General features: G+C 45.4%; 2 protein-coding genes across 5 annotated transcripts in view; one reads left to right on the forward strand and one right to left on the reverse strand.

Moving 5' to 3' along the window:
* Nucleotides 1-15,059, forward strand: part of USP42 (ubiquitin specific peptidase 42) — a 31,037-nt gene extending 15,978 nt beyond the window's left edge. For all 4 annotated transcript variants that reach the window (XM_063315027.1, XM_063315029.1, XM_063315028.1 and 1 more), the window contains exons 11-17: nt 1,553-1,653; nt 3,053-3,206; nt 4,449-5,189; nt 8,261-8,352; nt 9,596-10,903; nt 12,185-12,507; nt 13,687-15,059. In XM_063315027.1, the coding sequence (XP_063171097.1) occupies nt 1,553-1,653; nt 3,053-3,206; nt 4,449-5,189; nt 8,261-8,352; nt 9,596-10,903; nt 12,185-12,507; nt 13,687-13,739 (2,772 nt within the window). In that variant the 3' untranslated portion in view covers nt 13,740-15,059. The remainder of the gene's footprint in view (nt 1-1,552; nt 1,654-3,052; nt 3,207-4,448; nt 5,190-8,260; nt 8,353-9,595; nt 10,904-12,184; nt 12,508-13,686) is intronic.
* A 283-nt stretch (nt 15,060-15,342) lies between these two features.
* CYTH3 (cytohesin 3) overlaps nt 15,343-26,379 on the reverse strand; it is a 59,638-nt gene continuing 48,601 nt past the window's right edge. Inside the window, exons 10-13 of the mRNA XM_063315030.1 lie at nt 21,790-21,866; nt 20,847-20,918; nt 19,536-19,690; nt 15,343-18,282 (exon numbers count right to left, since the gene is read on the reverse strand). Of these exons, the coding sequence (XP_063171100.1) occupies nt 18,210-18,282; nt 19,536-19,690; nt 20,847-20,918; nt 21,790-21,866 (377 nt within the window). The 3' untranslated portion in view covers nt 15,343-18,209. The remainder of the gene's footprint in view (nt 18,283-19,535; nt 19,691-20,846; nt 20,919-21,789; nt 21,867-26,379) is intronic.

The following is a 26,379-nucleotide window of genomic DNA, read 5'->3' on the forward strand; positions in this document are numbered from 1 at the left end:
TAATAACTATAACAGCCCTGTGGGTAGGCCAGGCAGAGAGTATAGGTAGCAGCATAATAAGCGGTCCTGTGTTTTGCTAAGTGGCGGCTTTTCCAAATGCGCGACCTCTGCTATTATGACTTATAAATTAAATTAAATTAAATAATTAAATGCCTGGGATCAAGTCTCAATCCCTTTGCAAAACTCACATTGGGCACTGTGAATGTATTTATACAATGCACTAAATCATGGCTTGGCTCACATTCTTACTCCTTAGAGTGTGAGCCAAGCCATGATTTAGTGCACTGTAGGAATACATTCAGCGACTGCCCAAAGTGAGCTTTGCAAAGGGATTGAGATTTGATCCCAGGCATTTAATTCTTTAAGGCAGCGTTTCTCAACCTCGGCAACTTGAAGATGTGTGGACTTCAACTCCCAGAATTCCCCAGCCAACTCCCCATGCTGGCTGGAGAATTCTGGAAGTTGAAGTCTATACATCTTCAAGTTGCCGAGGTTGAGAAACACTGCTTTAAGGTAATTCATGCTCTCAAAAGATTTGTGCGTACTTTTAGACACTAGTAAATGCTTGCTCTAAAATGTAAAGGCTATATTAGTCTCTTTTTAGTTATACAATCCTTTCCTTTCTCGTTCTGCTAGACAAAATATTTTGATTGTATAGAACAGCCTTTCTCAACCTTTTGAGCCTGGAGGAACCCTTGAAATACTTTTCAGGCCTCGGGGAACCCCTGCACATTCAGGCTCAAGTATGGGTCAGAAGTTACAAAATTATTATATTTGTTTCATGGGTAGGTCTGTCTATATGCATTCACAGTGCTCTTAAACTAAAAATAAAGAATGAACCTTACCTCTTTCATGTGAAGTTGCCCGAATTGGAAATAATTTTTTAAATAAATTGTGATCTCCCTGGTGACCCCTTGCAGAACCCGAGGGTGCCACGGGACCCTGGTTGAGAATCACTCTGTGTATTTCACTTCAGTCCCAGTAGAGGGCACAGTTTCTCCTCCCACCAGCTTTAAGGAAGGCCTTTTATTTTCCAATTAAAACCGAGACTCTTTCTGAAAAGCAGAGCTGCCTTTCCTAACTTTATGCCACTGTCTTCTGGAGCATTCATGGAAGCGTCTGAGATGGTAATGCATCTTTAAGGATGTATTACTGCAGTTTCCTGCAGAAATGATGGGGGGTTTTAAAACAGGGAAGCCAAAAACACTGAAAAGCAACAGATACAGAGGTCGGCTCTGCAGGCCAGGCCTCCTTCCGGATCCAGCCACGTAACATCTGTGGCATGGAATGGCTTTTATCCGTTTTGGCAGATCACCAGTTGCATCCCTTCCTAGAAGAGAAACATCTGGTGGGATCCAGTTTTAAACAAAGCATGGACTTGGTCTCCCATCCACCAGTTTTATTTTTTAAAAAGGGCCTCTGATGCCTCGGTGGGAGCCAAAGGCCTTCTTCAAGATAAGGGTGATGCAAGAGGTTGGGGTTTTGCTTTACCTCACACTGCAGAATTGATTTATAGAGAGCAATGGGTTTTTTTCTTGTTGTTGTTTTTTAGGCCAGTAACGGGCAGTGGTACCAGATGAATGACTCCACTGTTTCAAACAGTGACATCAGAGCTGTATTAAATCAACAAGCCTATGTGCTTTTTTATATCAGGTAATTTCAAGTGCTCCAAAATTGGTTTTCTGTCTTGGCACAATGACCTGCCCCACTTCTGGCCTGCAAACCTTATTTGCAAATGGAAGAGTCACTCCTCTTTCCCAGCATCGTTCTCCGTAATGTCTAACGCTTTCTGATCTTGAGAAACTATTCCCTCTGCGGTTTAAATTTGGGTCAGACAGGAAGTCCAGCAGGATCAACCTCTAGATCTCGGGTGGGGGACTGCAGTATTTCAGCAAGGGATTTTAATTACAACAAGCTCTTAAAAGGGTCAATATTTTAAAAAATCACGTCTCTCAAAACAGCCCACCGGCAAGACGTGCACTAGGCAGAGGGGAGAGAAAAAGCAGAGGAAGGAAATACATTCACTCAGGCTAGAACCAAGCAGTGAGATAAAGCAGACTTTTTGGTCCAGTTGGGCCTGGCCAGAAACATGTCTGCAGGGGAGATCGAAGAGGGGCAGAAGACACATGCAGCATCATCCCAGTGATCCCTATACAAGTAGTCCTCATTTAGCAACTGCCTCATTTAGCAACCATTCACAGTTACAGCAGTGATGAAAAAGTAACTTTGCGACCAGTCGCCACATTTACAACCTTCACGGGTCTGTAAAGCAAAGGAAAGCTGAAGTAAGATCATAAACACAGTCAGTTTCACTTTGTGACTGCTTTGCTTAACAACCGCATTGCTGGTCCAATTGTCGCTAAATGAGGACTACCTGTAGCCTGGCTGAAGGATGGGACCCCAGTTTCATACTTTTCATTCCTCCACCCTAGGACAGCTTATACCCAGTGTTCTTTCTAGCAGAGTGCGGTGGTCTGTGAGAATGACCTTGGGAGACGGGAGGAAGAGCCGCAGTCTAGACAACAGTCAGATAAGAGGCGGCTGAGCCCACAGAAGCAGTGGGGGCATGGCAAACGTCTCAGAAGGGACCCTCCCCAGTTTCTTGGGCTGTAAAGGCGGGGGCGGGGGAGATGTACCTTCAGAGTTGCAAGATTCTGTTGATGTAGCCTTACAATAAAGGTAGAGCTAGCACTTCTGGGTGTGCTTCTTGTCGGGACTACCTCGAAGGGCTGACCCAGAGTGAGGAAGGAAGCTCTCTGCAGCTGCTCTTTCTCTAGGCCACATAAGAGGCCACGGCCTCTTCTTTCCAGAGCCAGGAATCTGGCTGCCAGCATTTCTCGGTCCCCCAGCCTGTGAATGAGGTCAGAAGGATGACGTGGGAATCCAGCTGTAGTTTCTCAGCCTCAAGTTTATAGTAACATAAAACACCACTTAGGGTGTTTTTTGAGTGGGGGGAATACGGTAGGGTAGAATGGATGCCAGCCTAAGGAAAGAATACCAGGCTTGTGAAAGGAGAAGTTAACATGGCTCAATATGGCTTTTTATTTATTAGGTCCCACGACATGAAAAATGGTGGCGAACACATTCATTCAGTTCACATGCCAGGGCAGTCTTCTCCCCGACCTGTTATCAATCAGCGGGTGGTCAGTAATAAACAAACTACTCCAGGGTTTATTGGACCTCAGCTCCCTCCACACATGATTAAGGTAAGGTGTTTTGTTTTTTTAAAAATTCCATTCAATCGTGTCTGATTCTCAGAGACTGCCTGGACAAGTCCCTGCAGTTTTCTTGGCAAGGTTTTTCAGAAGGGGTTTGCCATTGCCTCCTTCCTAGGGCTGAGAGAAAGTGGCTGGCCCAAGGTCACCAGCTGGCTTTGTGCCTCAGGCGGGACCAGAACTCACGGTCTCGCAGTTTCTAGCCTGGTGCCTTCACCACTACACCCAACTGGCTCTCAGTTAAGTACAGGGTCATCAAAGAAGCTGTTTAGAGAGCCAGAGTTTAATTTGTAAAATAAAGTTCTTCTAATCATGCCATACGTCTTATAATACATTGATAAGGTAAGGGAAATAAACGTAGCAACACCTTCAGAAGTTTGGTTCAGGAAGAAATCTGTCCATCATGTGAAAATATTTAACGTAGCATTACTCTTTTCCTATTTAATGGAGCAACTCAAGCTTTCTCCCAACTTCTGTTATGCCGCTTTGATTCTGAATTGTCCTGCACATGTTGCTTCCTCAATCTTCCTTCCCAATGTTAAGGGAAGATTGTAATTGTGGAGTGAGAGCAGAGAGGAATGATTGAGGCTTCTTCAAAGGTAGCTGAGCTACAAGAGTTCCACTGATCATCCTGGAGCCCGTTTCCCTCTGTAAGAGAGCCTCATACTTCCAGTCGGATTCTCCTAGGATGGTGTACCATAAGTAAACTTCTGTGATTGTTGGGTTAGACAGACAGATCCTCTATTTAAGGCAGAAATAATAACTCATATCTAGTGGGTTGAAATAAAGCTCTAATGTTTGACTGCTCCTAAAGGAAGATTGGTGGTTTCTTTTTCTGAAATCCTCAGATCGCAGCAGCTCAGTTTGAACTTCGTGGCAAAGCACAAAGTTTGGGCTCGGTGTCACCACAGGGAGAACCCACATTACGATTTGAATATCTAGGCACACTCAAAGTTTGAGTTGCTGGTGTTTCCATTCTCTTAGCCTCAGGTTCTTGATCCGCCACAAGACGGCCTGTGTGCTGTGCCTTGCGCAGCCTTGGCTCCGTCTACAGTTGGCCAGTTCAGCCATCAACGGTTCAGACACCACATCAAACCACGGTTGAAGAAATACAACTGTGGCTTTATTCCTGAAACGAGATTGTAGCAATATAGGAAGAAAGGGTGAGGAACTGATGACTGGAAGTAGATCTCTTATTTTCTGGGTTTTTCCCCCCCTTTTGTATAATTGCAGAATTCAAATCATTTGAATGGAACTGGATCCCTGAAGGAAACGCCCAGCAGTACTGTGGCAATCCCTAGCAATGCTTCCCTCGTCAAGTCTCCTTCCGCACCGCCTGCCATGTCCATCTCAAATTGGACCGTGAACAGGTCCACTGCTGCTGCCCCCCCGGATCCCTCCAAGAAGCCAAAACTCACCCTCAGTATTCACAATAACAAGTTGCCTGCTCGCCAAAGCGTGTCGCACGCCAGCGGTACCTTGGACAACCTCAGCAAGCCTGCCCCGTCGTCCACCATTTCTAACCCTTCCGCAGTGCAATCTACCTCAAGCACGTCCACCATCTCGGCTGCGAACCAGGTCTCCAAGCCGACCCCCCCCGGCGAGCCCTGTTCCAAGCTGGTCATGAACGGCAGGTCCAGACGCAGCCCCAGCACGTTGGTCCCTTACGGAGCGGAATCTTCCGAAGACTCAGACGAGGAGTCCAAAGGCCTGTTGAAGGAGAACGGCCACGCCAAAGTGTTCAATGGCGTTTTACTAGACAGCGCAGCTGGCGGGCTGGAGAACCCTTGCTTGTCCCGTCACGGCCCTGAAAAGGAGGGGCCCCAGCACGAGCTGCCCAAAAACATTACCGTGGTGGTCTCCATTAGCCTGAACGATGCCCCGAAGCAGTTCTGCAGTGATTCCACCTGCCCAGTGAAGCCGGTGAGGCTGGCAGACAACCCGTTTTCCAAAACCAACGGGTTGCCCGGAAAAGTGAGTGTGTTTCTATGGTTTGGAGTAGTTACGATCTGGTTCTCAGCCAGCGAGCCTTAAGTTGCAAATCTGGGGTTCGAGAAGATAGTCTCTGAGCCTCATGAGGCAGCACTCCGGCTGAGATTAACGAGGCCTGGGACTGAATGAGCAATGGGCTGGAGTCCCTCTGCCTGGGGGTGAAAGCTAGCTATGAATCAGAGCCGTCCTCAGGAAGACGTGTGTTTCTTCCTCAAGCCTCTAGTCCAGGGTTTCTCAGCCTTGGCGACTTTCAGATGTGTGGACTTCAACTCCCAGAATTCCCCAGCCAGCATAGCCACACATCTGAAAGTGGCCGAGGTTGAGAAACACTGCTCTAGTCACTTGCTCCCTCCCCTTTCCTTTTGTTAGTTACCCATAGTTTAGCATTTCCCATGCAGTCTTGGAATCTTAGTACTAGTCAGGTCCCCTCTTAACTGGGATTGGAGACCTTTTTCACATTCAAGCTGAGATAGGGCCACAGTTGACCGCTAATGCTGAGTAGAAGAATGCAGATGCTTAATGCAAACAAGTACAGGAGCTATTCATGCTGGAGAGCAAGTGAGCATTCTTGAAGCTAGCAGTCTCTGCACTAACATCCCAGCCTCTCTGGGGGTACACTTGACATATCTGTCCCTGCAAAATGGAATCGAGTTTGCCGGATTCACCTGTCAGCGAAGCCATGACGTGCTTTGTTTGGTTTGGGGTTAATGTGTTGTGCAGACTCAGCCATTGTGGTTTGTAACTTGCCCTGAATGGCTTAGCATGTGGACCAGTGGTGATCTGTTTTAAAAAACATAGTTAAACAAACCAGGGCTTGGTGCAGAAGTAGACCATCTGTGGCCCTCCAGAGACTGAATTATAGGAAACGTGGTCAGTGGTGAGGGATTCTGGAATCCGCAGTTCGACATCTGGTGCGCCACAGATTGCCACCCCTGGCTTGGCTTGAGGTGTGAACCATGCTACTGTCTGGTACAGAATGTAGCATCCTGTGAATTGCAGGTTTCCAGAGGAATATCCGGTCCTGGAAAATGGAGCTTGAGAATTGCATGTTGGAGATGGGGAGGGTTGGTAAAGATTTTCCACTTTGAGCTCCTGATATATCGACCCGTCTCTCCTGATGGGGGTGCAGGAGTAGTGAATGAAATAAGCCGCTGTAGGCAGAGTTGCTTGATTTGCATAATTTATTCATGTCACAGAATCCGGCTCTTCTGGGCGCAGAACTTGACTTCTTTTGCATGACGTATACCCAGCCATGCTATGCCCTTATTCAGGGAGCGTTCAGACAGCTCGGGTGAAGTTTGGAGGCAACACGATAGCAGCCCTAGCATGCTTTGCAAGTTCAGAAAGGACCTGCGGGGCCTGTGACATAAGGTTGCAGAATATTCTCACTCCCTTCCAGGTACGCTCCTGTTAGTCAGCTCTGTCCACCTCAGGGGCCTCGTAAAGCTAACCTTTGCCGTCCTGGCCCTGCTGTCTGGGATGATGGGAACTCCAGCCCAGGGAACTGGAGGGCACCAGATTGGGTAGGCTGGTACGCACAAGCCAATTCACTGCCAGCCCATGCCCTGCAATGCGCCTTTCCATAATCCCTGACACGCTGTGGCTGCCCGCTCAGTTTTCAAGGGACTATTTGGGGTGGGGTGGGGTGACCACCTTAACTTTTCATAAAAATATTTTGTCCTTCAGCTGATCTCCCTTCACATCTCAAAAGTCTCCTCTGGGCTGACTTGAGTCCAAACCACCTGAATTTGTGGGTCATCTCCTAAGTCAAAAGATGATTGTAATTCCTCCTCTTAATTCCCAGTCAGCTCGGTGGGACGGCCATCCTCGTAGATGGTTCCACACTTTTCCAGGTTGAGAAACTTAAGTTACTTCTAGCCCAGTTTTTCCCATTATTTTTAAAGAAGTGCCAGCTAGGGATAAGACCACGAGGCTCATTTAAAAAAAGAAAAAATGACTTTATTTAAAGATAAATTCTTTTTAGGCTGGTATGTTTCTTAGAGCAGTCCAAACACATCACCCCAAAAAGGACATAAGTATTTTTCTTACGGTGAACACAGCTATTCCCATTATGGCATAATGGTGCAGAACAGTCTTTCCAAGCTTTAGTCCCAGAATTGTGCTAGGCTGCAACTTCCAGGGTTTTCCACCATTCGAACCAACAGGGCTGGGAGTTGTCCATGTCCTTTCAAAGGCCCTGAGTTGGGCCAAGGCCAGAGGAAGGAGCTGGGGTGGGGCAGGGTGGGGGTGTCGCTAGGGACACGACTTTGTGTGGCCATGAAGCTCACGTCATCTTGGCTTCATCACTGACGCTTCTGCCAGACCGCCTCACAAAGGGACATCCCTCGGGATGCCGTCTTGAGGCGGCTTATAAATCAGCCTCAAATACTCAGTGGAATAGGAAGACAAGATGTCAATCCAAGAAGCAAATAGAAGCAGAAAAATAATACAAGTTCCGCTCCTTTGTAAATTAATTGCTGATGAAAAGGAGAGGTAAGGTTGGCTATAGCGTGGAGAAAGGAAGGGGAGTAAGATTGGTATTGAAGTCACAGGAGAGAGAAACTGCAGAAATAGCAATCAGCACAAGGTGGAGGGGTTCTTTTCTTACATTATTCAAGCCCCCAGAACTTCAGCAAAGTAATAAAAATACCCTTGCGTGCTAGGAGAATAAGGGAAAAAGATGTCTGTCTCCGTAGCTCTTCCTTCTTTAGCTTCGGAGTAAGATTTGGTGCTTCTGAACTGGAGAGGAAAGGCCGGAGCGTTAGTGCTTAAAGGCTTGCTTAAAGGTCTCAGGGTCGATCCCCACCCTTTCTGAGAAGAACTGGAAAAGGCTACAGAACTAGACGACCACTGAACTGCTCCAGATCAGGTGGGGACCTCTGGTCCTATTCTTCTTCTGGTTGATGTTTGCACTCTTCTTGGGAGCGAGCCACGCATGCAGATTTTACCGCTATGTGGGAGTGGGGTCTTGGATTTCATACTGGAGTCTGGACCAGCCAGTCCCATGGCTCAGTCGTGTCGTTGGGTTAACCTTGTCCATTCTCAATCCACAGGGTCCTCCAGCAGCTTTGTCCCCGGTCCCTGAAGAGAGGGTCTTAGATTCCTTCAGATATAAGCAGCCAAAAACCTTGTCTGGGGACTCCAGGTAAAACGGTCTTCCTTTGTTTTGAATTTTAAAAGGCAGATGATTAACTCTCTTTAAAAGAAAAACATCAAGTCTTTAAAACCAGGTGATTTAAGTAGTCTAGATCATTCCCCTTGCTGGCTGGGGAATTCTGGGAGTCAAAGTCCACACACCTTAAAGTTGCCGAGGTTGAGAAACACTGGTCTAGATAGCCAGTAGTATAGGATAGTAATCTTGGTGATCCAGAATCAGATCCCCATTTGATCACACAGTTTGTAGAGCAACTGTAGGCCAGCCACCCCTCTCTCAGTTCAACCTACCTCACAAGGTTGTTGTGGAAATAAAATAGAGTAGATTCCCATGTACACCACCTTGAGTTCTCAGAAGAAAGGGGTGCTAAAAATGCAAAAGAATGAATGCATTGTTGCTTGGAACACATCTAGACTTAATGCCAAATACACTTTTTAGCTAGATTTTCAAGTCACATAGATGCCTGCATCATTCCGTTTTATTTTCTTTCTATTTTTTATTATATTTTCCATGTTACCCCTTTGGGAAGATGAATTTATATTTTGTATAGGCATAAATAGCTACTCTCCAGTTAAAAAACGAACCGCAATCGATTTATTAGACAAGCTCTATTGCTTTCACTGGCATCAGCGTGACCATGATTTATCTGATTTTGTAAGAAGGGGAAAGTTGGTTTCTCTTACATGAGGCACCTTTAGAAGATGCGCTCTCTGCTTTTCAAGAGTGACAACATGTATTTTTTAGGATACTGCCTGCTCTTGGCAGATTTCATAAATCCTTTCATTAAATGGTTTATAGTTCTTTAAACTCAGAATTGCCTTCTTCAATGAATTGAAGTTTCAAGTCATAGTCTCAACTGCTTCACGGTGTGTCCTGTTCCTGCCTGCCTGCTTCAGGAACTGAGGGAATCGGGTGAAACAAGGGGTCTGAGATAAGGAAGGAAAGCAGGTTCTGAGGTTGCATTTTTAAGCAGCCTTGCTTTGGAGAAAAGAGAATCTCTCTTCTCTGATGCCTTCTGTAAAGTTTGGGCCAGGTAGAACTGTATCTTTGAGATGAGGAAGACAAGCTCCTTTGGGCAGGATAACCTTTTTATGGGCCTCACAGAATCTGGATTGACAGATGTCAAGAGGGGTCACTGTTTTTTTTCTTTTTTCCTTTAAAAAAAAAAGTTCCCTAGGAGTTAAAAGTTCCCAGAACACTGAAGGAATGCTCATGTCTTTCTCTTTCCGACCAGCAGTGGTCCCGAACCAGAAAAACTGCCAGCCGAGGATGCTTCCGAAAAGGCCCCCGGTGCCCTTCCCAACAGCATCTCAACCCCCCTGCCTTTGGACCCCGACGTCACGTCAACCACGCAGGACCCTTGTGAAAGGACTGCCCAGGCGGAAAATGGGCCGCTCGAGAGCGACGGTCCACACGATCCTCCGTCCGGTTCCCCAGGAGCAGAGGAAGCGGCCTTCCTAGGAGAAGGGGATGGAGCGGTCCGGCCTGAAAGGGCAGGGGCGTCCAAAGAGGAGAAAGCAGCTTTGGAGAAGGGCCTGGAGCTTGCTGAAGGAAAGGCCAGGCCAGCAGAAAGAGACACGCAGAGCCCCCGGGTGAGGTCGGACGGTGACTGTAGGCCTCATAAGCTAAAGGCCCCCCTAAATGCAACTGAGAAAGGTCACGAAGCGCAGGACCACCCCCAGAGCGGCAAGGGTGCCCCACGCACCGAGAATCCGCCCATCCCGCAGCCCCAGGTGGTGGCTGAGGGCCAGCGTTCAAAGGAGGAAGGCAAGCCAGTGGACAGCAGCGAGCCAGCCCGGAGAAGCGTCGAAAAGCCGGGGCCGAGGTCCCCCCCTGAGGAGAAAGCCCACCCCTACAAGAAAGCCCACCAAGAGCACCATCGCTCCAAAAGGAAGCGCTCCGAAAGTGAGGAAGAGGCGGCCGACGGGGCGGCCGACTGGAGCCAGCCCGAGGGGCATCACGGCAAGCAGAGGTGCGCCCACAGCCGGGAGCAGGCCAAGCAGCCGGACCAGCACCGGTGGGATCACCACGGCACGAGCTACTCCAGATTCCCAGGCAGTCCCGATCCTGCCCGGAGTTTGGGGAGGTACCCTCCTTACCGATCCCGCAGCAGGGGGAAGACGGACTCCGAGCGGAGCAGACACTGTCGCGGGAAAGGGGAGCGATCGTGGAGCCGGGAGCGGTACTACCAGGAGACGCCGAGGAGGTGGGAGGGGTGCCGACCTCACGGCTACTATCACTCCGCTCCCCACGCCCCCAGGCACAATCCCGAGAGGAAGTTTGCTCACTCCGAGAGGGACTACAGCAAATCCAGCCACGTTTACAGCAGCCCCTACAAATGCGATCATCACAAAAGCCGGTGGAGCCACGACCAGGACAGGAAAAGGCGTTCCCCTAACCCGGAGGCAAGCGAGTGTGCCCTCGAAAAGAGACACCCCAAGCTCTCGCAGAGCGGATCTCTCGACGAACCCAGGGGGAGGAAGCGCAAGAAGTCCAAGAAGAAGAAAAAGTTAAAAGATAAACACAGAGAGAGAGATTACAGGTTAGCGGAGGAGGGCGGGAGACACAATGGGACCGCGTGCTGTGTGGTTTCTGGGGTGGGGCGGGTATCTTTCCTCCTATTGACCTGTACCAGAGTCAACACCCCCTCTCACAGGAACCCAGATGTCCCACTCCCGCCCCCCCCCCCCAAAAAAGAAGTGGCTGAAAGATTCGAGGAACTTAAAAAAAAATTTTTTTTTTAATTATTTTTATTTCATTTGGAAAGGTCTGGCTGATGCCCTGTGGCCCACCTCTGAATTAACACTTATTTTGCAACAGAATCCTCCAGGAAATGGATATCGCTTCATGACGTGGGTGAATTAGTATTAGTGGTTGAATTAGAGGTGGTTGAAAGGTATGAACTGTGGATTAATAGGGTGGTCTTTAAGCATATTCCTTTCTTTTAGCCCTAGTTCCTTATCTGTAAAATGGATAGCGCAGCAGTCCTTCGCTCCCCTCTTTTTGGGATGGCTGAAGGAATGAATCAGTGGATGAACCAATGAATCAAAGCTGCAGAAAGCTGCTCTTCAGGCAAGGCACGAGGGCAGCCAGTAGGACCTGTGCCTACCTACAGCATTGGCTCCTTCACTGAGCAAACTGCATAGTATTTAAAACATTTCTTTTTCCTGCAGTTCAACAGAAAAAAAAAAAATCCCCGAATCATCTTGCAGGGATGAATAATAAGATAATTCCTCCCATCGAGTTTACAGACTTAAAGGCACAATGCAAAGACAAAGCGCCTGGCAAGGATGCAGGAACAGATAAAGATGGAATCCTGACTGGGTCCCTTTTTGCCTCAACAGACAGACAGATGGTTTCTCTGTCCAGTCCAAAATTATTAATTATTAATTATTTTAGTTTATTTTACTTTTTATTATTTTAATGTAATGTAATTTAATAATTTAATTTTTCTTTTCTTTTCTTTTTATTTTATTATTCAATTTAATTAATTTTAATTTTATTATTTTAATGTAATGTAATGTAATTTAATAATTTAATTTAATTTTTATTTAATTTTGTTTTGTTTAATTTTTATTTTATTATTTTAATTAATTTTTAATTTTATTATTGTATTATTTTAATTTTTATTTCATTATTTTTGTGTAATGTAATGTGATAATGTAATTTTTATTTTGTTTTATTTTATTTTATTGTTTAATGTCCATATCCTCAGAAAAACATGCTAGGAAATGTTAAGGGAGCCCTCCTTAAAGGGGAAACGGCTGCTTGGATCAAGATGGCGGCATGGCACTTCCACTGACTTGTTTTCGCCTTCCTTCAGGCATCGCCAAGATTCCGACCCATCTCCCTCCAGCTCGGAGGCCGAGGCCCACAAACACAAGCATAAAAAGAGGAAGAAGAAGAAGAAGAAACGTGCAAAGAGATCGGAAGACTGCAACGGAAGCTCAACACCTCTCCTTCCCAAGCCACCCGGCTTGGAAATCAAGAATTTCAAAACCCGGGAGGTGCCCAGATCTTCTTCAGAGGCTTGTAGGAAACCCAGCCCAGCCTCCCACAATGAAACCACGGCTGTTTGCCAGAAAGCAAAGGGCCTTGAAAGGAGCAACAGGGGTGGCTTCTGTCCACTGAGAGATCATAATATTGGTAAGTAAGGGAGGCTGGGAGGGGGATGATCAGTGGGGCGACTCGGTCCTGGCCCGTCTGTCATTCTTTGAGGCTCAGAGTCATAGAGTTCAAAAGGACCAAATGGATCATCTAGTCCAGTGTTTCTCAGCCTTTGCCACTTGAAGATGTGTGGACTTCAACTCCCAGAATTCCTAGCCAGCCTGCTGCCTGGGGAATTCTGGGAGTTGAAGTACACACATTTTCAAGTGGCTGGGATTGAGAAACACTGGTCTAGTCCAATGTTCTGTGCAGGAAAACCAATGAAAGCATTCGCAAGGGATGGTGTCCAGCCTCTTGTAGAAAACCTCCAGAGCTTACCATCAGGGATTTTTTTCCTTATCTTTAAGCAAAATACAGACACCCATAACTCACCTGTTATTTCTGGTCCTAGTTTTTGTGGCTATAGAAAATCATTCTTGATCATCTCCTCTGTAGCTTCCATTTGTGTAGCTGAACACACATCTCACCTTCTAGTTGAACAGCCCAAGTTCCTTCAGCCTCTCCTTTTGGCTGACCATTATTACCACCACCACCACCACCACCACACCAGCAAGCATTTCAGAATGCTGTCTGTAGCTGGGTGTGTTCTGGCCAAGCGCTGGGCATCCTCAGTTTATTTCGGTGATTATTGTGTTGATTGATTTAAAAGTTTTATACGGTCGCTGATATTATAGAAAATAACTCTGGGCGGCTAACAGCAACGAATAAACAAAAGACCAAAAATTAAAAAACCCTCCCAAACCACCAAGCACCATAACAGTTCCATCGCAGAACCAGAAATGCCAGGCTCACCTCCCTTCCTGACCTAGCATCTTAACAGCCTTCCTGAAAGCAAGGAGGGAATCTGTGATTCCTAAGAAGTGAGGGATAACAGAGTGTCTATTTGTGGCTAGGAGCTAGCTAGCAAGCATGGGAAGGGAAATATTAAGCGCCCATTTTAAAGCTGCAGAACTGTTCTTAATGACGGCTGGCTTTCCCCCCCCTCTTCCTGCTACGCTGCATGGACTAGTTGTTTCAGAGAAAGATGAGAAATGATGGGTTTTCAGTGATGCAGGTGGCATGGTTGCCACGTGCCAGTAAGGCTGAGAAGTGCTGGGCTATTAAATCCTCCTCTGTTCCGCAGTTTCCCAAAATGATATTGTCGTCCTTGCCTTTCAGATCCCGAGTGTCCGTTGGAAGCTACCCCTTCACCGCTTACAGTGTATTTATAAACCGAAAAGCGATTAACTAATTCATAATTGGTGCTTCAGAAAATACTGTACAGGATTTTACCATTGAAGAACCCCCCCCCCTTTTTTTTTTTAAGTTTTTACCTTGAGTCTTTGTTCTTCTTTTTTTAAAAAAAAAATTCTCTGCAATCCCAAAACACAAGAGGATGGACACTTTCTACAGCTGCTGAACATTGTGAGCTTTACCCTGTCAATGTCACAGTGAGAAATAATGCCCTGGATCAGAACATCTCAAATGCTGCTTCGTTCCACGACTCAGGTTCAATGTGTTTGTCCACGTGATGTTGCCCCAAGTCCGCGTATTTGGCACAAGGGGCAAGGAAACTAGCAAGCTGCAACTGGTAGGGTCTATTTAATTTAAGTAATTATTTAAACATTTCACACGCAACTTGGATTTCTTGCGAGCGCTCCATCGGTTCCCCTCGGATGTCTGCTACTAGAAACTCGACGTCATTTCTTTCGTTGGATTCCAGTCTTGGGCTTTGTGAGGTGTGTGTGCCATTCAGACGCTTGCCAGGTTTTGAATGTATCACAGAACACGTCCGAAGACCGCCTGTCACCACAGCCCGTCCTCCGGCTTCATCTTGGTTCCCAGAATTCATTTCAACGCCAACCGGCAATTGCAGAGGGTTTGAGCGGCCAGTTTGTTGTGGGAAATGCTTCTGCCTCCATTTCCCCCACTCGAGTGATCGTCGCCGTCTCCTCCCCTGGGTGTTCCTTCACCCAACCCATCCTCCTCTATTTCCATCCCTTCCTTTTCGGCTTTTCTTCCCGCCCTCCGTGGCTTTGTCCTCAAGCGTCTACCTGCTCTGCAGAGTTTCTCTGTTGCTCTTTAAACGTGCTCAGGTCGTCTGGGCTTCGAGCCTGCGCTGGACGTAAGCGAGAGCAGGCGCCTGGGTCCACGGCTGCCTGAAGGAGCCATTTTCATTCTCCCACTAAGTTTTTATTGCGTTAATTTTAATGTAGTGATGCTCGTCTTGACAGGTCTCAGCCGTCCCTTCAATGTTTCTAGTTACAGACACGTTCATACTGTGATTTATTTTTATTTTTATTTTTTAATGATGAAATGCTATCAAACTGTGATACACTTAATTCACTGGTCCTGCATCAGGAGACAGAGTGGGGAAAACTGTATTAAATACAGTTCATCTGAATAATCTGTCTGATTTATACAAGCCGTGTTGTTCAGAGATGTCTAAAAGTTTGATCTTTGTTTTTTTAAAGATAAAAGCACTTGCCCCACTTGTAAATATATGGCATGTAAAATTTATATAGTATATAAATCCAACAAATCAAATCAAACGTGTTTCTGTTGTTCGTTCAGTTACATCTGGTTGTAACTGATGGGTATGAACTGCTGTTTCAGCAGAAAGCCTCTGAAGGTCATGTGAGTTTAACCAGCTCTTGGTTAGACTGCAGTTACCAGTAAGGGCTTTCTTACTTGCCCTCCAGTATTTGAGGATTGTAGTGTTTAAGCAGGAATGCTACACCTTCATCAAATTCACTTTTCTTTTTAGATCTCAGCAACGGCTTTCTTGCCTAAAAGGATTTAAAGACAGCCACACTAGATTGCCACTGGCGGATATAGAATTATATTGCGCACTTTATTGGTAACCACTCAGTCAATACATAGATGTACACTATATACATTTACTTTACATTTAGTGGTTGATAAGAAATATTGTACAAGAAAATAGAACTGGGGGGTTACACACTCATTTGGAATACCTGCCCTAAAAGGTCCCTGTGCAAATAGAAAACAGGTTCCCTTACTGCCATTAGCCAGTCTCAGGAACACATCACTCGGGTCATGATGGAACCAAGGCATGATTCTTTGACAAAGCATAATAGGCTAGAATCACATCCTAAGCACATTAAGCCAAAACTTCAGCCAGCCTAGAACAGTGTTTCTCAAGCATAACAACTTTTAAGATGTGTGGACTTCAACTCCCTGAATTTTCTGGCCAGCATACTGATTGGGGAATTCTGGGAGTTCACACATCTTAAGTTGCCAGAGTTGAGAAACATTGGCTAAGCATAATGGCCTCAGTTGCATCCTTCTCAGTCATAGCATCATCTCCAGTGGGCCACTAAATCTAGAATTACGCCATGGAGGATGGCCCTTGATTCGTTAGCAATGGCTAGTAAGGAGCCAGCATTATGCCTTCATCTGTCTCTTGAGCCTTTTTTCCAGCAAGCATACTTAGAAAGATATGTTCTACCTTTGTAAAAATAGGGTTTTTCTTCTAAAGTATGAAGTCTTCTAAACACTCTTAAGCTTAAAAAGTTTTTAATTTAGTACCGCACATGGCAAGCCACCCAAAATCTTCAGATGAGCTTCCCAACCCAAACTCCCTGCTACATTTCGCACCTGTCAGGCCAGCTGAACCTAAAGTGCTATTCAACTCTCTATGCATCCTGACGACTCAAAAACTCAAGGTCCTAAGGTTGGAAGGATAACAGTGACACAAGGCAACTGAGGTGGAGCACAAGGCTGTCAGCTCTGGGCTCAAAAAATCTGGACGAGCACTAGATGGCGCGGGGATCCAGCAAGCGGTAATGGTGATTCCAGGTTTTGCAGCCCAAAGATGGTGCCCAGGAGAAATGGCATTTCACTTACCTTCTCAGTGAGAGAAGAGGTGAGAAGTGGAGACCAGGGGCACTGATGCCTTTAAATGAATGCTTTGTTCCTCCCCCCCACCTTCCCCAAATATCTGGGACAAACAATAGAGGCACTCCATCCAAATGAACTGGATATCTCCTGCTTTGTTCCCTGCACAAAACCTGGAAAGGATGGGGTGGCAGCATAGATACATAGGTTCCCATCTTAGCCCAAAAGTAGTAAGAAAAATTAAGAGCGGAAATTCTTAGGCAAGTTCTTATGAGAGGGATTTGGGGAGGGTTTGGCACCTGGGCCAAAAAAGGTGGTCTGTCATCGGCATGCAATGTGTTCCCATGCTTACGCAACATCCCCCCTCCCAAAATGCACAGGATGGCACAGATGCATCTTACTGATCAACCCCTGAAGAGGTACCCAATATTATCAGCGGGTATCCAAGGCTAGACCGTCATCTGTGCGGCCAGTATGAGAAAACCAACTTTTAGAACACAGTTGTTCCAAAGCAGAAAGAAGGGTCAAAGAGGAGATTTTGATACCGTCATAAAGGTAGTACCTTGAGTAGCCAAAAACTTAAGAGGCCTTTCCACTAAACTAAACCTAAATTAACCTAAACTAAACTCTAAAAATGTAAGCCTTTTCTAATTTCGTTACTGGCCTTATGACAAAAAGTTTCTGCCCAGCTTGGACCCCTGTTAATACTGTTCTCAATACCATCAGGTTGGTGACCACCAATGCAATTCTTTCAATCTTACTCTACTTGTCAGCCACGGACGATTCTCCTGAGAAAATACTGTTAGATACAAACATTTATAAACAATCTATATGCCTAGCAATGGTATTGCGCTCTAATTCACTAGGAAGTTTACAGATTATTATTACTATTTTTGCCAACAGAGGATTCCTAATCAGATGGACTGAAAAATGCAAAATGTCTCTGTTCTCCCTCAATCTTATATGTTCCAAACAGAGGGCTGGACTGATCTAACCATTTGAGATTAAAATCCTCAGAATTTCTGGTACATTCTGACCAAAGTAGATAAACCTTTTTTTCACTTGAGGCTTTATGCTAAATCCACCACTTCATCAGGGGCTTCCACAATATCTGACAGCTTCAGGAGCACCACCATGCAAGTTCTCCCCTTTCTATGTGGACGTGTGTAAAAGGGGGACAGCTTACACGGCGATGGTGTGATGTTCAGTTTGTCATTTTCCCCCTCCCCCCCCAACAGCTCTTTTTTTTTTAGCAGGGACAGCAGATCTCATAAATCCAGTTTTCTGGAAGCAAAATGAGAACTTCCTAGAGAAGGCAATATGGAAGATTGCACTAAAAACCCAAGAGAAACCAATTTGGGGAATGCCAGTTGGGGTAAAAAGCAACGTCTTGGAGAAATTTTCCAAGCGGGATCATCCGCTGAGGAGAGGGGGAGGTGATCACACACCAGTCACACCGGTGGGTTCAACGTTATGCACAGCAGTCTGGATGTAAGCTGTATGAACAGGACTCTCAACGACACAGAGGAAAAGATTTCCCTCTACCAGAAAGGACATAACATTGACACAATCCCCAACAATGCCCCCCACACATAAAGAGGGACAGGAGATTTTTGGTTCTGCCACGCTCCCAAACGGGGCATACGGATCCCAAGTTGTCCATTCTCCCCAGTGACTCATCCCTCTATCTGAAGGCCTCCCAGGAGCCCATGGAAGGGTAGAAGACACATGGGCAAAGGGAAAGACAGATGCTACAGGAAAGAAACAAGGTTGCCAGGATGAGGCTGGTTTCCTTGGCATTGCACTTGGCACGTGGATGGTGAGAGTCTCCCGTGTCCCAGCTACTTTTTATTAGCAATCCTCCTCTTCCGAGTTGCCAGCATGTCATAAAAGGGATCCTTGCTGATGCTTGCCCTAAAGAAAAAAATAGTTATCAGGCTGGGTTTGCACACTGTCCTAACTCCTGGTTCCTCTGGACCAGTGTTTTTCAACCTTGGCAACTTTAAGATGTATGGACTGGGGAATGCTGGGAGTTGAAATCCACACATCCTAAAGTTGCCAAGGTTGAAAAACACTGCTTGGACCATGACAAACTATGGACAAGCCATTTTGTCTGCATGCACACTGGGCAGTTACTTTCCACCTGGTTTCTCAACGCTAAGGCAGCTTTGGCTGAAAGACAACCCCCTCCCCGTGTCTCGGGCTGGGTTTGCATATTGCATTACGCTAGGTTTTGCTTAATCCTCATTTGTTGAACAATGGCTGGATTCTCCCAGCACATTAAGCTAAAAGCAACAAGGCACACGGTGGCTTAGTATAAGGAGCAAACCAAGGATTTGAAATCCTGCATTTCTATTTTAAAATATGGTTCCCCTTCTTCTCTGATTATAAGCCAGGGTGAGGCAGTTATTAGACAAGGATTGGGAGGTCTAGGTCCAAATCCAAGCTACGTCATGGAAATTCACCTCGTGGTTCTGTGTTAGCCAAAACCTCAGTGCAACCCGTTTCACAAGGCGGTTGTCCGGGATAGAACCGAAGGAGGGAGTATGTTCCATTTGGAGCTCCAGGAAGTAGCATGAGATGTGAATTAAGGCAATGCATACACGTGAAGGAGAAAACCAACTCCTATTGAGTAGGTACAGAATTCCTACATACAACAGTCAAGAGCAGAGGCCCAGGACCCTATGTGTAGAGCAGGTCTCATGGTGCACCAAAGACAAGGAAACTGGAAATCCTGTGGGACAGGCTGCAAGAAATTTCCAGACTGAATTCACACCTCACACTAAGCCACCATTTGTTTATCCAGGTTTTGTGGATAAACCACTTCGCTGACTGGTTTCTGGGATAGCACTAAGCCATTATGATGTAATGGTGAAGGTGCTGGACCAGAAGCGAGCAGACCCAGGTTCTAGTCACTCAGCCACAGAAGCTCCTCAAGGGACTCTGGGCCAGTCCCTCCCTCACAGCCCAACCAACACCCCCAGGGCTGCTGTTGTAGGGAAAAATAGGAGGGAGGGCTACATATGCCACCTGGAGTCCTGAATCAAAGGTAAGATATAAATCAATACAGGGTGAGCAGGTATATGTGACAGGCAAAACTCAAACTAAGCCAACCGCTCTACAGCTGATGGCCTTGTGCTACTCATCTCTGCACTGAGAAAGCTCACTTGATGGATTTAATCCATTCTTCCTTTTCTTCAGGTGTGGGAGCAGATATCCTGTAAACCACGTGGTTGCCCTCAACCACCCGGCCATCAGCTTCAGTCTTGCAGGCTTTTATCACCTGTCCTTTGTGGCTAGGGTTGTACAGCTCAAAGCAATTCTAGGGAGCAGAAGACAAACCAATATTGGTATTCTAATCTCCATTTAGCATGGAGGTGCTATGCTTCAGAAGCAAACGTTCAACAGAAGCTTCCTTTGACAGCTGTTAATGTATTTTATATTAATAGATGTCATTCTATTTTATATACAGGTAGTCCTCACTTAACGACCAGAACTAGGACGAATTTTGGTTGCTAAGAAAAGCGGACATTAAGTGAATCTGACCCAATTTTACAACCTATTTTGCGGCGGTGAAGCAAATCACCGCAGGCGTTAAGAGAACCACGTGGTCGTTAAGTGAATCACGTAGGTTCCCCATTGATTTTGCTTGCCCGTAGTTGCCCGGGAAGGTTGAAAAGGGTGATCACGTGACCATGGCACACTGCAACAGTCATAAATGCGAACCGGTTGCCAAGGGTCCAAATTGTGACCATGGGGACGCTGCAACTGTTGTGTGAGAACCAATTGTAAGTCGGTTTTTTCATCACCCTCGTAAGTCTGAACCATCATTAAATGAATGGTTGTTAAGCAAGGACTACTCATAAGTCAATATAATTTCTCCAACCTACTTTTTCCTTCGAATAATAACCAAAGTGGTTTTAACAATTCCAATCAATGATCCATAAAATAGCAAAGCAAGACTAAATAATGACCTGATAATCAAGAACAGGTAAAACTAGGAAGACACAGAAATCAGCATATAGTTAGACTCATACGAACGATGATAATAAAGTTTTTGGACCTGAAGTTCTTAATTTAAAAAAGAAGTTAAAGAGCAGGGTTGGGGATGGCTCAAGGAAGTCAAGATGGTGGCCTCAACCATATCACTGAAGCTCCCTGCTTGTAAACAGGGGCAAGGCTTCAGTCATGTGGTCGTGGCCACCATCTTGATTTTTCTGAGCACCATCCCTCCACACACTTCCCTGCCCAATTGTGTGTCAGCTATTTTCTATTTTATTTTAGCAGGTGTTCATGTTGCTAAGCAGTTGGAATGCATCACCAGAAGAAGAGTTTGTCAGCAAGCTGAACGTACAGAAACCAGCAGGTAGACCCAGAATTGCTGCTCACTGGGCATGAGGACCGATTTAAAGGACTCAAGAAAGGTCCCTGGGAGAAAAGCATCTTCTGAAGGAGATGGGAAAGGAGGGAGATCTTACTGGTTTTCTTGGATCCTCAACTTCTTTGATGCTGAGGTTTTCCAATGGGATAATTCCTCTGGGTTCTTTGTCCTAGGAATCCGGGAAAAACAGCATGCAGTCAATCAGTTGAAATAGAAGAAGAAGTGGCATTATTATTTGCATCTACAAACAATACAAACCACTGTGATGGCTGAAAGCGAAGAGGAACTGAGGAGCCTTATGATGAAGGTGAAAGGAGAAAGTGCAAAAGCTGGCTTGCAGCTAAACCTCAAAAAAACCAAGATTATGGCAACCAGCTTGATTGATAACTGGCAAATAGAGGGAGAAAACGTAGAAGCAGTGAAAGACTTTGTATTCCTAGGTGCAAAGATTACTGCAGATGCTGACTGCAGTCAGGAAATCAGAAGACGCCTAATCCTTGGGAGAAGAGCAATGACAAATCTCGATCAAATAGTTAAGAGCAGAGACATCACACTGACAACAAAGGTCCGCATAGTTAAAGCAATGGTGTTCCCCGTAGTAACATATGGCTGCGAGAGCTGGACCATAAGGAAGGCTGAGAGAAGGAAGATTGATGCTTTTGAACTGTGGCGTTGGAGGAAAATTCTGAGAGTGCCTTGGACTGCAAGAAGATCAAACCAGTCCATCCTCCAGGAAATAAAGCCAGACTGCTCACTTGAGGGAACGATATTAAAGGCAAAACTGAAATACTTTGGCCACATCATGAGAAGACAGGACAGCCTGGAGAAGATGCTGATGCTAGGGAGAGTGGAGGGCAAAAGGAAGAGGGGCCGACCAAGGGCAAGGTGGATGGATGATATTCTAGAGGTGACGGACTCATCCCTGGGGGAGCTGGGGGTGTTGATGATCGACAGGAAGCTCTGGCGTGGGCTGGTCCATGAAGTCACGAAGAGTCGGAAGCGACTAAACGAATAAACAACAAAAAACAAACCATACTCACCGTTGTGTATTCAAAATAATAGAGGCAGTTATCAGTCAGTATAAACCATCTCCTTTTCCATGTTTTTACTCGTCCGCCTACAAGACATAAGGCAACCCCCTCAGTTAGACTGGGCTTCACCCTCAGTTACCATGGATGGGACAAAATAGAAAATCTGGTTATCTTGTTACTTCATTAAATGATTAGGTGTGTCAAAATCAGACAGTTGAGGGGGAAATGGATATAGAAGTAGGGTTAAATGAACACAAGGTTACTGAGAATCTCCTTATCCAGAAACGATAGCTGGGTTGGTTTGCTGAGCTAAGCCATGGTTGGTTTAGCTATGACTGACAAGCCACAGTTAGCTGAGTTCAGGCACAATACTAATCCATGGTTTGCCTACCCATCGTCAACTAAACTGCCACTGGCTGGTTTCACACATCACACTAAGCCAAGTCCAAATGACCGGCATTATAGCTTAGCGTGATGGGTAAATCCAACCAGAATTATGAAACGCTGTTGCCTGCCTACATTCTTCAAACATCTGAACATCAGGGGGAAAACACTCCAATGCGTATATTAAAAAACCTTCACTATATCTGAAATTGAGTTTTCTCTCCCCTTTCACACCAGTCTGTTCAGAAGCTCTTGATCAGAAACTAAAAGAACAAGGATGCCTTCTGTTCCTTTCAAACTCATTATTTAACCCAGCATCAAATGGTTGTAGAAAGGCTGTCTGCATCAGTCAATCCAGGTTCTATCACTCATCAAACCACAAATGATTTGTAATTCTAGAAGATGCCATTCCAAGAAAAATGCAAGGCTTGTGGTTGGAAAAATCTGGGATTCACACTTTAGCACTAAAAGAGGACTTACCAGTTGTGAAAGGACTGGGGAAAGGTTTAACACCCGCAACCTGGGGACTGATGACTGGATAGTTCAATAGTCAGAAACTGCCATGAGCACTGATGGTGAGCAGGAGGGGGCCCCTATCCAGGGGGGAAAATGCATGCGCAGTAGCGAGGAACTGAGCAGCCATTCAAAGAGACGCAGAACAGACCCGCCTTGACTTCTGGGGTTTATCTGTCTGGGTTTTCCCACGCTTCTTCAGTTTGTTAGGATTTTCGGTCTAATGTAGCAGTAATAAAACACTAGAGACTTATTCCTCGTCTCGGCGTGGTTCCTGCTTGTCAGAAATGAAGAAATCTCAGGAACATCTTCTTGACCCACCCAACAGAAGGCAGAACAAATGGTTCATTCACGTTCCAAATTCTTGCTAATAACTGCCAAAATCTTAGGCAGAAACTATTTTGGATGCCATCAAAAATGCAACCAAGGAACTCTTTAATCAGAGATGTGAGAGGCGCATCACCCCCATTTCATCTCATTAGCCTTCAATTCTCTGCATAGCCAAATGTATTACCAATCATCCCCAGGAATGTCATTGTATAGAAAAATATGTCTACAGAATTAGCAACTTTTCATAATCAATTTGCTCAATTCAGGAATATAAAAGTGTCTGCCCCAAACTCCTTTGGGAAGATAGCTTTGCATTTGTGGTGGGCAATTTATAATTTTTTTAAAAGACCTCAAACTCTAGAACAATGGCAGGAATAGACCACACAGACCGACATTTTATTTCTCGCTCTGCAATATGAACTCTAACTCAAAAGGCCATATTTTGTCTAAATGAATGGAATGGAAGTTCATGAGGACTTTGGGCTAAGCACTAACTCTCAGCCCAACCTATCTTACAGAGCTGTTGGGATAAAATGGAGGCGGGCATTTTATGGACACAATCTTCAGTTCCTGCAGGAAAGGCAGGGGTTGGGTGGACAAAGGGAGGAGAAGGGTGTTTAGGCGTAAGCCAAACACTTCCATAGCATTCACATGAAGGTCTAACTTCCTACCACCAACAGGTCCATGTTGCATAATCCTAGCAGGGCAGGAGGAACAACCTTTTCCTGGCTGGTGGGTACATGGGTGGGTGTTTGAGGGCACCAAGCAAGGAATTCCAGAAAGGAAACACTCAGGAGGCTGGTGAATTAGTGACAGAATCTGGGCATTTCTAGGAGCCACCCAGAACTTGATTTAATTACACCAACTAGATCAAACTCCTACTCAAAATCAGTGGCAAAGATGACTAGCTTGAAGAAAATCCAAAAGCTGGTGGTACGCCAACAAGAATGAAGGAACAGCCAGCAATGGCAACTGCTTATCTTCATTTGGAATCCAGGCCCACCTAGATTTTTGAGGGCCAAACTCTTCCTTCAAAAGCAATGCCAAAATCCACCCTATTCTTTCACAAATGCTTCCTTCTGCAAAAGAGGCCCTTGTTTTTCTACCTCAGCCTCAGTGTGCTTTAGAATTCCTTCCAAATGTCTCTAATTTGCATTTTTCCACTAAGGGATTTTAAATGTTCAAAAGTTGAAGGTGCTGGCCAGGCACCAGGTAAAGCAAAGGCGGCATTAAAAAAGGAGATGTTCTACCCTCTGGCTATCTAGTCAGGAAAATGCACACAACCAGCAAAATAGTTCCTTTTCAGCAGAAACATTAGAGAAGGCAAAATAACACATTCCAAAATTGGCCAGATTTATTTCCTGAGCAAAAGAGGAAGTAATTAAAACCAGGCCTTGGCTATTTACAATAAATGGTTTAGTCTCAGACAGTTGAGCTGAGCTGTTGCCAACAGACACTGTTATTTGGAATTGTTTAAAAAAATCTTGTCCAGAAGAACCCCTCCCTGGGAACAACTGCTTGCAAAGATTTTGTCCAGCTGCAGCGTCTACTAGTATGCAACAGGGATTTGATTTCATCTTCCACCCCCTCAATTGGCCCACAATTAATCATTATGCAACATCTCCAAATTCACCTAAAATAAACTAGGGCTTTACCGATTATTTTTCCCTGGTTGGGGGGCGGGAATTGAATTCTTAGCACTACCCCAAAAAGTATTTATTTTTGGGTAGAGGGGAGAATATATTTTCCATGCTGCCCGGGTTATATAGAAAGTGTACAACGTAAATTTCCCATGGGGAAGCCTCCTCATTTGGATTTGGCAACTACATCGCTGAAGTGATGGATACCCCATCTTAAAATATCCAGGCAACCGTGCGAATTTCAAAGTGTCCTCTAGAATTTGGAAGAGAAAAAGCATCTCTTTGCTGGTATCTCATCTCAAACCCGTTCTCCACTGATGAAACTGGTATCTTTAGAAGAAGATCCCGGATTCAAGCCGATGCCAACATTTTGCTAGAACTTATTAGGAAAAAGGGCAGGAAGGGATTGCTATCACTGCTATCCCAGGAGGACCACTAGGGCAACCCCCCCCCCTTTTTGTAATCTGTGAGAGGACAGATTTGGCAAAGAAGAAAACAAACCTCAGCTTTCTGGCAAAGATTTCTGGCAATCCAGTCACGAGGAGGAAAAAAACCATCTGGAATTTATAGCATTGTTTTCCTTCCTCTGTAACTTTAAAATTCAGCAGTAGCCAGTTCCTGCCTCTGAATGGACTGGGGTGAGACTTTGAAACAAGTCAGCAGTAAGTTGGAAGTTAGCTGGGAATGAAAGCAGCTGTAATGGTATATGGGAAAGACCCTGGGAGATAGGGTGAAGAGATGCTGCCTAGGGAAAGGTCAGGTAAGAGAGGGCAGAGCCCACAGCTGCATAATGGGGAGAGAAAGAGGCTCAGAAGGGAACCTCCCTAGCTTCCCAGGCTTGTAAAGGAGAGGGCAGGAGGATTGTACTTTCAGACTTGCAAGATTCTGTTAATGTAGCCTTATAATAAAGTAGAATTCACTTATCTGGTCGTGTTTCCTGTCTGGTCTACCTGGTAAAGCTGAACAGATCATCTCATGAACCCTTAATGTGTAACTAAGCCCTTTTCAAAAGAGTGGCAGAATTTGGACCCAGAATATTAACTGGCTGCCATATCATCAGAGTCCAGGTGACTCTGGAGAACCTCTGGTTTGGTTAGAAATGCCTGCTTTTGGGATGCACAAACAAACAAGATTCCAGGTAGACTCGGATGTGTAGGGTCCCCAGGCTCCTTAATGAAAGTAATTATTAAAACAAAAAATGGCTGAAATCTCACTTGATGGCCACTTCCAATGTTTCTACTGAAGGTTCTGCAGGATGGGGTGACCTCCACTCACCATTTTTGATACCTTATTTTTGTGTTTTGTGTGAGGGCCGCCTGAAAAAGTAACTCTGCCTTGATTTATGTAGTGGACATGAACTTTGAATTTAAAAACATATTTAAAATGGGGGAAGGTGCCCCCAAACCACTCCTGCATAGTAAGATAATTTTCTAGTTTCCTGCAAAACCGTTCCAGAACTCCTCTACAGATGGAGAATTGTGTTTTTACCCTTCATGTAAACTCCTTCTTGTTTGAATTCTTCCAGTTGCTAATCCACCAACCCTGATAAGTCCAGTGACACATCCTTGGTGCGTAATCTTCTCATAATTATCTTAACACGGCAACAGCTAAGTACAACCAGCTAATATTTGTTAAGAATTGTTGCACAGGGATCAAACATAGAAGAGAAAGATATCAGTAACTTGGGCAGGAACAGAAGTGTACTACCCTGAAACCTCACTTTAGCAGACTA

This window comes from Candoia aspera, chromosome 14 (genome assembly GCF_035149785.1).
Source record: "Candoia aspera isolate rCanAsp1 chromosome 14, rCanAsp1.hap2, whole genome shotgun sequence".
In the NCBI taxonomy this organism is placed as follows: Eukaryota; Metazoa; Chordata; class Lepidosauria; order Squamata; family Boidae; genus Candoia; species Candoia aspera.